The sequence below is a fragment of the Sinocyclocheilus grahami genome, unplaced genomic scaffold (assembly GCF_001515645.1).
Source record: "Sinocyclocheilus grahami isolate Dianchi unplaced genomic scaffold, SAMN03320097.WGS_v1.1 scaffold1029.1, whole genome shotgun sequence".
Classification (NCBI taxonomy): Eukaryota; Metazoa; Chordata; class Actinopteri; order Cypriniformes; family Cyprinidae; genus Sinocyclocheilus; species Sinocyclocheilus grahami.
This window is the reverse complement of record NW_015506208.1, coordinates 305939-322499: the sequence shown is the minus strand read 5'-3', so window position 1 is coordinate 322499 and position 16561 is coordinate 305939. Positions and strand designations below refer to the sequence as shown.

Below are 16561 nucleotides of genomic sequence, written 5' to 3'. Positions count from 1 at the left end.
TTGAGGTATTCGGCCAATCACAACGCATTGGATAGCTGGCCAATCACAGCACACCTTGCTTTTCAGACCGATGAGCTTTGTACAAATCGACGCGTTTCAAAAAGGCGGGGCATAGAGGAGAAACAATAATGTACAGTATGTGGAAAATAATGTGTTTTTTGAACTTTAAACCGCATAAACACATTTCATTACACCAAATACACAAAATAATGTTCTTTTTAGCAGCATCATATGACCCTCTTTAAAGACCTTTTTATTCCACTGAATATATAATCATAATGTAACAGCATAATAATGCAAGAAGGCCAACACACTTCCAAATGACAACAAACTTTTAATTTTTAAGAATATTTAGATCATGGAAATTAAGTATCAAAATATTAGATACCTTAAAAAACCTGAATAAATAGTAAATAAACATTTTCTAACAAAAAGTGCAAAGTAACAAGTAGAAAAAAAGAAAAGTGCACAAAGAACTTGTATGGAGATTTTTCCATCTACAGATTTTTCCCTGACCTTCTTTTCTCTGTAAATTAAGGGTGCACACTATTGCTGAAAAACATGATCACTACTTAGCAGTCAGATGTCCGTATGCACAAAGGCACAGATCCCTAAACAAGACCATATCTGCAGATGAAACTTTGTAGAAGCATTTTTAAAATTTGAACTAGCACCTCATGACTACACCACGAGAAGCTGCAAAAGACACAGGCGCAAGTGGAATGTACAAAATATGGTGACATTAATTTTTAAGTAAATATAATGGGTGATATATTGTGTCACCAAAAATTATTGAGGTCATGTACATATATTGTGCAATAAGTCGATATATTGATTATTGCGACAGGCCTACTTACATCTTGATTGCTCATGTCCCAGTATGGCCGCTCCCCAAATGACATAACCTCCCACATCACGATCCCATAGCTCCACACATCACTCGCCGAGGTGAACTTTCTGAAGGCGATGGCCTCGGGGGCGGTCCAGCGGATTGGGATCTTTCCCCCCTACATAATTACACACATACACACAGAGAGGCCATTCAATTCAAACAAAGACTTTAAAACCAACGACATGTCTTGAGTCTTCAGCTGCCTAATTAGCGTAAAGACTCGGCCCTTACACAGAGCTTCCTCCCCACGGGGTATCCGGGCTGGCTTCATTAATCTGAGATGAAAACCAGTAAAAAAATAAAATGGCAGGAATCTAACTATAAACATAACGGTTTGATCTATCCCTCAAACAGATAACGTGAATGGGAAGACTAATCAATACACTAATCCAAGCAAAGCACGAGCTAAACGAGCACGCTAGTGCTAAATCTTCACTGACTACTAGCATGCCCGGTAAGGACACAAATGTTTACTCAACATTTTTAGCCCAAAGAGTTGATGTAGATGCTAAAAATAAAACGAAAGGATTTATACGGGATTCTAGTCATTCAATTCCCTTATCTGTAGCTTATCATGTCGGACACACTGAACAAGCCATCATCACATACTGTACTGACTACATCCATATGTTTCCAACAGACAGAGATAGAGACAGGCTTCTTCCACATATCAAGTATGCCATCTGTACTCCTGATTCTGTTGGTCAAGGCTTTTCTTATCAATTCTTAATGCACACTGTATCTGATCAAAGCACAGATATCGCTACATTTCTGTCTGGCACCTGGATTTCGATAAAATGCTCTCTGAAAATTCCCACAAAGCTAATAGACATGGACAATAGACAAAATGAATTCACAAGTTAATAAACTAACAAAAAATACCAAACAGCACCATACTAACATGGTTTTGGAGATGTATCAAGTCCATAAATACCACAGGATAAGTAAGGTATCATAGTATTCGTTGAAATACGGTGTACTGTAAAAACCACGGTATTCAAACAATATCATGGTGTAAATCAAAATACCATGGTATTGCCAACCAATATTATGATGCTCACCCATTAAAATGTTATAGCACCATCATCTATGCTAACATAAACAGCTAGCATAGTTGTAATAACAGTATTAATAATATAGCAATAATAATAGTTAATAAAATGGACCATGAAAAATGTTTAACTCTTTCTTATTTTATAATTTACATGGCCTGGAGTGGCCAAAGTTATGTCCTTTTTAATGTTTAAATTAATTTTTACATTTTAAATTAAATTATTACTTTTTATTTAATTATTTATAAAGAAAAGAAATGTCTGTACTAAGTGTACTGGCTACTAATTTGTATAATTGTATAGACAAAATACTTAAAGATGAGATACAGTAATGGCTTAGTGGGGATTATAGGATTTGTTGGAACAAGGATATTTCATTATTTTTTTGTATTATTATATAAAAAGAGCAAACATGCACGACCTTAACCGAACTCACCAATGAGCTGGTGTAGGTGGGGTCCGATGAGTTATCATCCAGAAAGCGAGAGAGGCCAAAATCGGACACTTTGCACACCAGGTTGCTGTTGACGAGCACATTGCGGGCAGCCAGGTCACGATGGACATAGTTCATGTCGGACAGATACTTCATGCCAGCTGCGATTCCCCTCAACATGCCAACCAGCTGCGTTACAGTAAACCTGCCATCGTTCAGCTGAGCGGGAACAGTACAATAGAAGAGAGAGAGTGACATTAACAGATGTAAACACGACACTACACCAGTTCTACTCATTCTAATCAGCCTGACTTTGACAGAGCCGCTGGACTAATTCTACTCGCAGCAGCCCGTAATCTTCTTCAGAGTATCAGGATGCCAAAGATATGAAGAAGTGTCTCCACAGAACTCCACAAAAGCTAATCCTTACGGAGGAATATCCTTTGCAATAGCACTGAATATTTGAAAGTGTAATTCAATTACACACTTCACATAGAATATCAAAGCCACATGTTTTCCTTTTCATATTCTGAATAGGGAAAATCTGAAGCAGTGGTTCGCTGCTGGGTTGCAAGTCTGTTCTGATAGGATCACGAACAGTGGGAATAAAACAATAATAAAATCTAATAATAAAATGCAAATGACCGTATTATCGTACATAGTTGAGACAGGAAAATAAATAGGCTTATCAACGTGTCCATTTGCTATCATGTCAGTGGCCGTCCATGAAATAAAACTCCACTGCATTTTGGCAGCAATTAAAAAACATGACCCATATTACATTAAATACAAGTTCACATGCAACAAGGACAGTTTGTGCAGTGTTTAACACACACACACACACACACACACACACACACACACACACACAGGTTTGTTTTTATGGTTTATGGGGACTCTCCATAGGCGTAATGGTTTTTATACTGTATAAACTGTATATTCTATTGCCCTACACCAACCCTACCCCTAAACCTACTCCTTACAGGAAACTTTCTGCATTTTTACATTTTCAAAAAAACTCATTCTGAATTTTATAAGCCTTTTGAATTACGGGGATACTGAAAATGTCCTCTTAAATCACTTTCTCGTTGTAATACCTTATATATGTGTGTGTGTGTGTGTGTGTGTGTGTAAACGGTTTCCAAAAAATATAAATGAAAACATTTTCAGTAATTTTTCCAATTAACACATTATAATGATTTCTAATCGACGACACTGAAGATTGTATTACTTTTAAATGATTAAATTGAATTAAATTACATTTTAAAATATATTAAAATAGAAAGCATTATTGTTTATAATTTTTAATATTACTGTTTCCACTGTATTTTTGATCAAATAAATGCAACCTTGGAGAGCATTATTTACTTCTTGTGCAAAAAACATTAATCTTCATTCGAGGTTTTATGTCCAATACAATAATGTAATGCTACAGCCCAAGTTCTGCTGTTAAAGAAACCTCTAAGGGGAAATTCACAAGTCTACCATTCACAAATAGCACATGGTTCAAGCTAAGCCTCCAAGCAAAAGGACATCATCACGTCTGTAGCCATTCTCACTTGGTTTGGCTCCAATGACGATAAACATTCTGGTACAAGATTTTGATGTTGATGCTTTTTTTTCCTTCTTTTACTTCTTCTTCTAAAGTTGAAGATGAATCATGCCAAAGTTGGTTCTTATGGATATTTTTAGAAGCGTGTTTGTGTGTATGCGTGGAAATGAGTGCGTTTGTGTCCCTGGCTGGACTGTGAGTACAAGCTGTGCCGTAGGAAGATGTCGGCGATGAGGGACTGGTTAGGTGGGCTTTAAGGTGTGTCATCTGCTTGGTGGTCAAACAGAGCAAGAACATCCCACATCTGGATAGCTAAGCTTTCGGTGTTCTGAATTGACTGTCTGCATGGGTTGGTTCTGGAGTGCGACTGTTTATCAAGTGTTACTGTAGAAACTGAGGGATTATACAAGGTCGCACAAAAATGTCCAGAGATTATTATGGTATTTTTTAAGGTTTTGAAATGCCAGTTGTTGACACAAGTTAAAGGTGAAGCAAGGTTCTGTCTAAAGCACCATGAATAACTGTTTAATGCTGAGGGGGTTATCAAATTCCCCTGTCTACGCAAAAGAAGTTCTGGCAGAGGGAAGTTTTGCTATCTTAGTTTTGTAAAGTAACGTGACATGCTTCATATTGAAACAGAATATTCAGTGAAACTTGAGTTTGTCCATCAGGAATTGATTGAACGAGTTATTACATTTTGATCATGAAGCCAAACATTTTTTTTAGCAGCAGGCTAAGGAAAGCGTAGCCTTTTCAAAAGCTGCATATGTTATTTTTTGAAAACGCTGGATCTTTTTCTTTCATTTTTTTTAAAGGGGTCATATGATGCGATTTCAAGTTTTCCTTTCTCTTTGGAGTGTTACAAGCTGATTGTGCATAGATAAGATCCCTGAAGTTGCAAAGACTAAAGTCTCAAAACCAAAGAGATATTATTTATCAAAGTTAAGACTCTGCCACACCCCCCCTAAAACGGCTCGTTCTAACACGCCCCCACATATCTACCTCACTATGTGGAAATATTTGCATAATGCCGTCCAAATGTTCATGCAAAGAAAGAAGGCGTGGTTTCAGTAACCACAGTTAGTGTTGAAGCAGCATGTCAGGGAGACGCTGTGTGTTTCTAGGCGAAAGCAAAAGCACTTTATTTGGAGAGATCTACACAAAATAATGATCTTTAAAAAGCATCATATGACCCCTTTAATGTATGCACTTGCACTGCAGCAGTTTTTATTGCAATGGCACTTGACTTATTATGCGATTGATCTATTTTAACACCCCATCTAAACCGCAAGTGAGCAATGCAATACGACTCAACAGTTTCTTTGATTATAATGGGAGTGTTCTAGTTTGTCACATTGTGTTGCTAGCAGTATAGCAGTAGTGCCATTAATAAACGTTTTAATTTTTAACAATGACATAGCTAAAGTGGCATGATGTTTGCACAGCACTGGCCACTTGTGCTTTTCAGCGGAAACTGACACAACTGTTCCCAGTGAAATTTCTCTTATTGAGTCACTCACAGGAATAATGGCATCATGGACAGGTACAAGGAAAGATTTTAGAGATAAAAATGATTTTCACAATTGATTCTAAGTATCCAAGAGCTGAATATTTGACAGGATGCATTATGAGATTGACTAAGATGCAGGTGTGTCATTAATTCTTTTATTATGATCCTAAACACTTTTTTGAGAAACACTTGTAAACCTAGGATTTTTTCTTTTTCTTGAAATTGTGTATTTCTCATTTAGGGTCATGAACATGCCTGCAAAGTTTCAACACTCTGAGGTGTTGTGGAACATGCATACAAAATTTCTATTATGATTGTCACATTAACGGGTCAGTTTGGCCCACAAATTTCATGGTTAAAGGCAGGTGCACAGAAAAAAATAAATTGTCAAAAAAGTTGTTATTACGTTTCTCAACTACTAGTTCTCAACTATCAGTTCATGCATGTGAATTTTGCCGAGAATCAATCTTGGCATTGCTAGTGCTATCCTCCACTGTTTTAGCTTCAGGAAAGCACACAAATAAATACATTTTAAATCAAATAAAATATTTAAAATACTGTTAATATTCACATAAAAAGACAAATATTTTTTTTTAATACAGTTGTTAAATACAGTTTAAAAATAATGTATTCTCAAATCTTATTGTTTACTTGTTTGAGAACTGTTAATGTTAAAGATTTACTGTTTTTACCAGATTTTTTGTTTGTTTCATTTTTCATAGTGTGATTTTTTTTGTGAATTGTATTGAATCCAGTTACATAACAAACATAATGATCATACCCAGAAATGTAACATAAATAGTTAACATAACATGACATCATTTTAACATAACAGTTGTGGCCTAATGGATAATGAGTTGGATTTATAACCCAAAGGTCGTGGGTTTGAGTCTCAGCACCGGCAGGAATTGTGAATGACCAGCGCTCTAATGGGGTGTAACGGTTCTCGGTAAAAAATGAACCCTACCATGCTCCACTCACGGTTCGGCACGCACTTGCATTGTGGTTCACCTTAAATCTGACAATGCATCTGTAATATGGTTTGTTAACAATAACAATGCTTAAATGAGACGCATTCTGAGATGTCATTCCCAAAACATTACAGCAATTAAAAAACAAACTAAACAACAACACATGGACAAACCAATCACTCTTTGTAAACTTTGTTTAATGAGTGCCGTATGCTGGAATATGACCAGTCATTTATGCCGTCATCACCCGGGTGTTGATAGCGCGATTGAGCACGCTGCTGTTCATTTAAGCATTGCCTAGCCAGAAGTCGTGAATGAGAACTCGTGCGCGCAGTGAGAAGATTTGTGTGCGCGCTCATCCGAAGTGTGCAAACCCACGTTTCATCCAGCGTGCAAATGTTGAATTCACTTTTAAGTCTTGTGCTTGAACGGACAAATTCACACAAAAATTATGCCAACATGCCTGTCTTGGTGATTATCATAACAGACAGTCGTCTGAACGTACAGTATCAGTTTACTGGATCTGTGCATTGTCTTAAAGTGACAGTAGGTTAAAATACTACTTTAATGTTAATAAAAAAACAGAAGACAAGGAAATCACTCACTGCTCTTGATTGAATAACTTTTGTAACTTCAATAAGGATTAATCTTAAATTTGTACAGTCAAATATGCAATGCTATTTTACATTTGATCACTTCAGTACCAAAAAACTAATATTAGACCTACCTAAAAACCTGAAAAGCAGTTTATTTTATTTGTATCTTTGCTCTGTTGTATTTATTTGTGCTGATGCTTGTAGTTAGATTATTTGTTTGATTATTTGATTATTTGAATTTGCCAGTATAGTCCTTTTTTCCCTAAATTAGCACATACCGATCCGTACCAAAACCATGACTCTAAAACCATGATACAAACTGAACCGTGAGTAATTTGAACCGTTACACCCCTAGAGTTCATGGTGTGTGTGTGTTCCCTACTCACTACTGTGTGTGCACTTGGATGGGAAAAATGCAGAGCACAAATTCCGAGTTTGGGACACCATACTTGGCCACATGTCACTTTCACGTTTTACATGGTTTAAAACAAGCTTTAATGTTTCTTTTTTTATGATCAACTTGCTTGCTTAGATGGCTTCTTTTATTAATATATTTATATTTCATAGTTTTTATTTTATTTACTGTTCTTGTTACTATTACCAGTTTAGTATGCATGTGTTGTAAAGGCCTAGTGAATGAAATGAATATATTCCATACGTTTGCTTGTAGTTATTAAAGCAGTATAAATTTAATTGTGGACTTTATTAGCTTCAGCTTCATGCATTATGATGAATAATTGGACAATCATGATAACCTTTTTAAGAATTAGCCAATATTTTTGTCAAATGTACCAGTGGGCAAATTTAACAGGGTTAGAAACGTGTTAACCTGGATAACTTAGCCGGGCCACACTAATGATGTCTAAAATGCCCATGGGCTCAGCACCTGATGCTGTTTACTGAGAAAGCAAATATATAAGGCTAATGCAATAAAGAAGTTTTGCATTATGCTGATAATACTGAGGGACCTTATATATGAATACTTAGGTGTCGTATTCCCATAGGTTGATGGGGATCAGCTGAGAGTCAGCTGATGCGAGCTTGACTAACGTGACCTGCCAGAACTAACGCTACACTTGATTTTAATAAGCTATATTGCATCATTTTCACAAGCTATAAATAAATATGTACAGTAATAAATATGTTTTTGGTGCAGTTATACTCACCGTACTGCTGCAGTTTTTCAGTATATTCCAGCTCAGAGCCAGTACGCTGCCGTCTGTAACCAGATTATATACACACTGAGAGTCTGGCTTAAGACTGGATTTCTACAGTACAGGCACAACAAATGTAACTGGGGCACTTTGTGAAAGAGAACATTTAGGTATTTCATATGCTTCAATCATCAGTTATGTCGCTCAAATTGCACAAAAAGCTAGTTTTATAAATCTAAACTTATGATTCACTTTCTAAATGCCTATGATCGAGGCCATCTGAGCGATTTCTCGCCGTTCCGCCTAATTGCAATTCGGTACATGCAGGATTCAAAGGCTGGGTCACCACAACATGCAGCACGAAAGATCAACCATCAAGACTGTCTTGTCATCGCTTCAAACCAGAACTGCTCCATTACACGGTTCAGATGAGCCAAATTGTAGGTTATACTCCAAAAACAGCAAGTCAATTAACACCAAATCATAGGTTGAATCTTAACATTTGCAACAAATAACCAAGCCCAGAACATACATGCTAATTTGATCTCGGTTCATGCCTGTATCAAGTAACTGAAGACAGTGAACAGTGTATTTAAATCTAGGCCTTCTCATTAAGATCTCTTTGTTTCGCTAACTCTGCATAAGTAGCGTGTTTGAAAGAGAATGGGAGCAAAGGGGCCTATTGGAATTCACCATCTGTGGGATTCCTTTTGTCTCTTGACCTGTGCTAACAATGACGCCTGCTGCTAATTAGCATCTCATCTACAATTTAAATGTCAGAAGGAAAATAATGATGCTTCTGCGCGCGCACACACACACACGCAAAGAACACATTAGGATACTAGCGCAGAGGGCATGAATGAGAGAGAAGAAAGAGCTTGAAGCGGAGAGGAGGAGATGCTTTGGCACAACAAGGCGGTCACAGTCAAGAAGAATGTGTCAAATAGACACAGTGGCAGTCTGCCGTCTCTGGAGTGATTGGCAATGTCCCAGTCTGCGCACAGATTTGGGCAAAGTGGCCTGAAATGAGCATCTTGTGAGTCTCATAAATATCCGAAGTCAGACGCACTTTGAAGTCTGTTTTGCAGTCCCTATCTGATCTCATTTTGCTGTTGTGCTGTTGAGTTTGTTGGATACGAGGCATTCAAATGATAAGCAATACAAATAGCTCTTTGCTAAATCAACATGAAATCTAAATGGATCCTGTTTACTTTCTTACTACAAGTTCCAGGTCTAAAGACGCGGTCACATTAGGAAATTTTGCAGGCAAAAAAAGGCCTGTTATCTGTTGTCAACATTGTAGCAATGCATGCTCACTTTCAAATCAAGCAGCCTTTGGTTGGTAAGTCTGGTGAATCTGTGTGACCAACTTGAATATGTTGCGAAATCTGCATGGGGAAATCTTTCACTCTCATGCAGATTCCTGATCGCAAGGATTCCTGCTGGAATGAACCCTTTTCACAGAAGGTTCTCAGAAGCATACATTGTCATAGTTGGGGAAACTTCCATAGTGGTAAACGGAAATGGCAACAAATATAATTTTTGCATTCCCATTTGTTCCAATAGCAAAAAATACAAATAAAAATAAATACACAATAGAGCACAGGCGGGTTCTGGATGTAAAACCCCATTATTTTAACAATAACTGATAAACCTATAAAGACAGACCTGTTGTGAGCTCCGAGGCTGTTCATCGATTATATAAGCTTTTGTTGAAGCCATCTGTTTGCATGAATTCAACTTAAATAATTATAACTTAAAATAATCTTATTTAATAGCAGAATTCTTGGTGAAAAACTACATTAACATCAATTACAATTTTGTAATGTTGTAATTCACCTCATAGCTGCTTGGCTTGGTTCATAGCTTATAGTGCTTTAAAGAAGAGTTTTTAAAAATCCCTGTGGGGAAAAATGTATGAAAAAAAACTTCTGGAACCAGCACTGCTGAAAACGTCCAGGCCCTAATGCACTCTATAGCATTTCTATGGCTTTACAAAAGAGAGAAAAATACTGAGAGAGTGATTTCATTGGTCAGAATAGAGCCAAATTTGTGTCAAATTTGCCAACACTTCCTTAGCTCCTTTATTAGAAACACTTACACATTAGCGTTAACTAGTTTTCTGTAATTTAATGGCAGGATTCCCAAATCCAGGTGTGAAAAACTTGTTGCGTCTTTCCCAAAAAGACTCATGGCTGTATTCGATCAAAAGGGTGCTTCTACTAAATACTGAGCAAAGGGTCTGAATATTTAGGACCATGTGATATTTCAGTTTTTCTTTTTTAATAAATCTGCAAAAATGTCAACAATTCTGTGTTTTTCTGTCAATATGGGGTGCTGTGTGTACATTAATGAGGAAAAAAATTAACTTAAATGATTTTAGCAAATGGCTGCAATATAACAAAGAGTGAAAAATTTAAGGGGGTCTGAATACTTTCCGTACCCACTGTAACACAAAGGATAACAGTGTTCATTTTGACAGCAAATTTGGATTTAGTCTTAGTCATAGTCTTTTGACTAAAATGCCATTTAGTTATAGTCATATTTTAGTCATCTGAATTTAGTTGACTAAATCTACAGTAGATTTAGTCAGCTAAAATCTAATGGGTTTAGTTAGTGTAATGCACTTATTAAGCATTTCTCTAAAATTTCCAAACTCATTATATAGGTTTAATATTAAGGTTTTATCATGCAATATCGACACAGATTTAACTGCTGTGACACACAACATACCTTTATATTAAAATGAAATAAAACCACTTCTCTTAAAGAAACAAGAACATTGTCCTCCTTTCAATGAAATACCAATGGTTATATAATATGCATTCTTAATAACAACTTGCCACATTCTTTCAAGCAGATATACATTTATATAAATAAATTTAGATTAATCCTTACTAGAGTTACTAAAGTCATTCAGTCAAGAACAGTGAGTGATTTTCTCTCTTTCTTTTATTGCTTGATTAACATTAAAGGGATAGTTCACCCAAAAATGAAAATTTTATGTTTATCTGCTTACCCCCAGGGCATCCAAGATGTAGGTGACTTTGTTTCTTCAGTAGAACACATTTGATGATTTTTAACTCCAACCGTTGCAGTCTATCAGTCATATAATGCATGGCAATGGTAACAATGGTGAGGTGTGTACGCGCTCTGGCGTAGTTTACATTAATGGGTGTGTTGATATCCAGCCGAAGAGCAGTCAACCATAACTTCAGGTGAGCAGGCTCAGAAGTTGGGAATACGTGGAAAGTCACCACTCCCGAATGAGTTCGCGCGAGAGAACGTAATCTTTTAGTTTTAAGTCGGTTTGAACAATCCGGATAAGCGCAAGTAAGTACCATTTTGATTAGCCGTCGTACCTACAATGACTGTGCACTGTGTAAACAGTGAGTGACGTATATGCACGAGAGATCACTTCCGGTGTTTGCGTAAACTACGCCAGAGCGCGTACACACCTCACGCACCGGATGCCGTGCGCACGCCCAAAGACAGTTGGACATAGTGGTGTATTAGAGGTAAAAAATTATATAAATACAGTTCGGTTTCTCACACAAACCGATCGTTTCGTGTCTTAGAACATCAATGTGTCATCACGAGCTGCAGGGTTTAATTTGGATTTGTCTGTGCATGTTTTTTTTACTCTCATAGATTTTGTTACCATTGCCATGCATTATACGACTGATAGACTGCAATGGTTGGAGTTAAAAATCATCAAATGTGTTCTACTGAAGAAACAAAGTCACCTATGACTTATGTGACTTATGTGAGGATCCTGTTCGTGGACTTCAGCTCGGCCTTTAACACTATCATCCCAAACCTCCTCCTGCCCAAACTATCTCAGCTCTCCATGCCCACCTCCATCTGTCAGTGGATCAACAGCTTCCTGACAGACAGGCAGCAGCTAGTGAGGCTGGGAAAATACACATCCAGCACCCGTATAACCAGCACTGGAGCTCCTCAGGGTTGTGTTCTCTCCCCACTGCTCTTCTCCCTCTACACCAACGACTGCATGTCTAAAGACCTCTTTAGACCTCTTTAGAAATCTTCTGTCAAGCTCCTGAAGATTGCAGACGACACCACACTCATCGGCCTCATTCAGGACGGTGATGAGTATGCTTACAGACAGGAGGTCGAGCAGCTGGCTCTCTGGTGCAGTCTCAACAATTTGGAGTTGAAAACTGTGGAGATGACTGTGGACTTCAGGAGAAACCCCCCTGCACTCCCCCCACTCATACACTTATTTATCTAACACACATACTCAGTCTACACCTCAAATTTGCACATAATATACAGTACCTGTACATACAAAAACTGTCTATTGTAATATACCTGCACATACAACTGTCAATTTATATATTTTTATTCCTTATTTACTTGTTCTATTTTTTATTATCTGTGTTTTTTGTTCTGTCACTGTCATTCTGTTAAACTGTGGAAGCTTCTGTCACGAAAACTAATTCCTCGTATGTGTAAACATACCTGGCAATAAAGCTCATTCTGATTCTGATTCTCATTCTACATCTTGGATGCCCTGGGAGTAAGCAGATAAACATAAAATTTTTATTTTTGGGTGAACTATCCCTTTAATGACACATACAAACAGCAACTAAATTAGGCTGCTGTCTCTTTAAAACCGAATGCACAGGTGTATTATACTGATACACATCCGATATTCTCCCAACTGTTTACGTTCACTGAGTGTAACCGAGTATGTTTACGTGAATATTTGTCAAAACGGACAATTCAACATCATTTTTTTGTGTATTTCTCCCTTCATGCAAGGTGAAAGAGAACTAAATTCAATACTCGTGCACTGTGTGAGAGGCGCTTTCTGTGTGCGTGCTTTGGGCGTGTGCTGACCGAATTGAGTTCTCTTTTACGTCATCATGCTTTTCAAATTTATCCACATGTCTGCTGTTCTCTTACTCTGAGATATTGACATTTTTTTTTACTTTTTATGAGACGTGCAGCAAGTTGTTATGTCCAGCTGGATAGATCAGTAGGCTGCTACAGTTCAAATGTTCGCGTCTGACCTCCTAACCACGTAGGAGATTAGTTCTGACTGGATCTCTTCCCAAATCGTCCCTCCTTAACATTTTCATCTTGTTTTTATATTCGTTGACGAAAATGTCAATAGATTTAGATTGTCAAAAAACGATTCCAAAATATCTTATATTGTGATCCACAATAGAAAGTAATTCATACAGATTTCAACAACATGAGGGTGGGCAAATGATGACAGAATTATCCCATGTACATGTGATTGATAAATGATAATACTTACCTAAGGCAGACAACAGCGATGACCACCATGGCAAGGATGACCACAAATCCTGCTGAGGCAGAGCCCACAATGAGTGGCAACAGGTCCTGTACTGACCGCTCTGGGTCATCTGTAAGATGAATTGAAATGCATTTAGAATACCAATAATGCTGAAATACACAAACGTACACTGAATGAGACGTTTCTTTTAAAATCCTGCAGGAGCAATAAAAATAGACAATGCTGTTGACACGGTAAGAGCTAAACAAATTAATATGGATGGCATCAGATCAAATAGGCTTGAAAGAATCTGATACAAAATGTTTAATTCATACTGAATACTGAATTCATTGACTTAGACACATGCAACATTTCTACGGGCTTTTTCTCAGGAGAAATATCTAAGGAGCAGGAGATTTAACCTTAGCGCTGTCTAGGATAAACAATTCAGCAGGGATCTCATTTGTGATTATTTTTTCCTATGGGTAGCTTGGCATATAAAAATGCACTTGGCCACTCAGTATCTTTGTAACAGATGCAAAAGAAAGAAAACGTCTGTGTTCTTACCATAAAGACTTGTACTGAAGTCCACCGGGCTGCTATGGCGTCCGTAACCGGCTACAGTACGAGCACGTACTTGCACGCCGTACACCGTGCCAGCCTTTAAACCCTCCACTTTGGCAGAAGTGTGCTGTGCAGTGACGGTGTGCGAGAACGACTCTCCCTGAGAAACAGAAACATACACACTGAAGGACCGAAACTAGACTCTTGAGTCATTGAATGCTTAGAGTGAATGTTTAGTTAACAGTTTTCACTGCAATTAGCGGTATTTGAAAAGACAATCCCTAGCTAAAACTGTCATCCAAACATGCGGCCACAAGTAAATCCTCTAGACGAATTAAGCTCCACTCTTTTTAGAATTAGCCATTGGTTTTGACCAGTAGCCATCTGTTGTTCCATTGTACTCCACTTTAAGACAAGCCAGGGCTACTTTGTGCTCAAGCCAGTAAAACCCATGCTGGGTGTCTGGTGTAATGTCATCTGGCTGGGGTTCAAGAGTTCTTCAGTCAGGGGTGATTTAGAAGCACAGCAGTTCCTCACCCTCTCCTGGTACTTGATCTCATAATCCAGGATCACACCATTGGGCCGCTCTGGGGGTAGCCAGGAGAGGCTGAGAGTGCCAGCTGTGGCCCGCATTAAGTGGATGGTGGGGACTGCCGATGGAGCTGGAGGTGTTAAGAGATGGAGAGAGAAAAAGCAGAATAACTTTATTAGAATATCATCAGATTATTTAAGGCTGTGACTCTTTACTGGTGGGTCGGGACCCATAAAGGGTCTCTACGTAGTCTGTTCTGATAGCACGGACAGCTGGGAACTAAAATTCTAAATGCAAATGCAAAAAGAAAAATTTGCATATCAATCTTTACAGGTTTGGTTTAGGTAATATTATGCAATATAGGAATAGTGTATTCTGATTACTGTGTGTAATAAACTATTGTGGCAATTTTCTATTTCAATAAAGGTATGAGACAAAAGTCTTTTGAAGATTTATTTTCTTGCAAGAAAAGGTCAACAGTCATACAGATCGGCTGCAGAGTGTGACCAAGAGGCAACACCCCAACTCAAAATGTATACCTTCATCAAATCCGAATGATTTGATCTCATCCAATCATAATGCATATTCAACATATATGTCCATTTAAGGTGTCTATGTCCTCCAGATGCGTTTCTAAGAAGCCAGGATGTCTAAAAAGCTGACATAACATTTTCCTGTCTCACACTTAGATTTCCTGCTATCTCTCATCTCATGACAAACTTAAGCACATTAATGAGGCATTTAAAAAAGAAAGAACACTCTTTAGTAGAGTAAAGCAAATAAAACTACTAATAATATGAATATAGAATACATTTTCCTCCACACTCCACTTTTTTTAATGATTCTTCGATAACCATAGAAAAATCCAGAATTATAAATACACACATATCCACATAAACTGAATAATTAAAAATAAATTATTTATTGATCAATATTTTTATCATATTGCTTGTGGGTCAATGGCAATGACAATTTTAATTTGTTCAAAGATTACAACATACATACAACATTTATACATACAACAAACTGAAAACCTCTGATTTGTTTTTCAAATATCAAAATATAAAGTAGTCTAACATGATCTTTAATAATTTATTTATTTAACAATTACAACGTTTGGCCACCAAATAATAGCCATGTGGTGAGACATGCAAAATGAATGAATGAATATTATATTGATATGATATGATATGATATATTACATTATATTTTTATGGCATAAAATTTCTATGGCAAGGCAAGCTTAGTTCAGATGTGGTGTGACTCCCCAAAAACTTGATTTGTAGATAAATAATTAATGCTGTCTCTCTCTCTCTCTCTCTCTCTCTCTCTCTATATATATATATATGTATGTATGTATATGTTGTAAAATCAAAAAAATATATTGTACAACTTGTTAAAAATACTGAAAACGTATTCAGTGTATATGGATTTTTTTTTTTAATTTTTACTTTTTACCACATTCCATTTTTACATAATTTTACATTATTACATTTAAAAAGTTTTTTCAAAACCATATGAACCCAGCATGATTTCAAAGAGTACAATTCTTAGAACTTTAAAAGATGCACTAGATTTTTAAAAGATTTCACATTTTCTTTATGAGGACACTGTTATTTGTCATTGAAACTTGTGCCAGTGTTTTATAAAAACAATAAGTCACTGCAGGCTGTGCTTTACTGTGATTGTAACTGTTTGGTGCAGTTTAAACAGTCTCCTGTGGTTTACTGGTTTATTAGACAACTGAAAATGAATTTCTCACCTGCTTGATTGGTGGTGATATTGACAGTGGCATATTGCGGGGTGGATGGGCTCTTGGGAGACACACCGTTGACAGCCTGGATCTCAAAGCTGTAATGGGTGTGTGCCTGTAGATTCCTCACCGCCGCCTGCCTCTCGGCCAGACCCAGTCGCCGTGGTGACACCTCCACGTTATCGTCACACCGCGCACAGGACCCGCCATCGTGCAGGCACTTCTTACACACCACGTTATACACCACGTCACCTCTCCCGCCCAAATCCCGCGGCTCGGACCACTC

At 37.4% G+C, this 16561-nt stretch overlaps 1 protein-coding gene across 1 annotated transcript in view; it reads right to left on the bottom strand.

Annotated features, from left to right (window-relative positions):
* The window catches only part of LOC107565817 (ephrin type-B receptor 3-like), a 38389-nt gene that overhangs the window by 8356 nt on the left and 13472 nt on the right, over nucleotides 1–16561 (bottom strand). The window contains exons 7-12 of the mRNA XM_016251096.1: nucleotides 14528–14652; nucleotides 13994–14150; nucleotides 13448–13556; nucleotides 8138–8225; nucleotides 2381–2596; nucleotides 858–1007 (exon numbers count right to left, since the gene is read on the bottom strand). Coding sequence (XP_016106582.1) covers nucleotides 858–1007; nucleotides 2381–2596; nucleotides 8138–8225; nucleotides 13448–13556; nucleotides 13994–14150; nucleotides 14528–14652 — 845 coding nt within the window. The remainder of the gene's footprint in view (nucleotides 1–857; nucleotides 1008–2380; nucleotides 2597–8137; nucleotides 8226–13447; nucleotides 13557–13993; nucleotides 14151–14527; nucleotides 14653–16561) is intronic.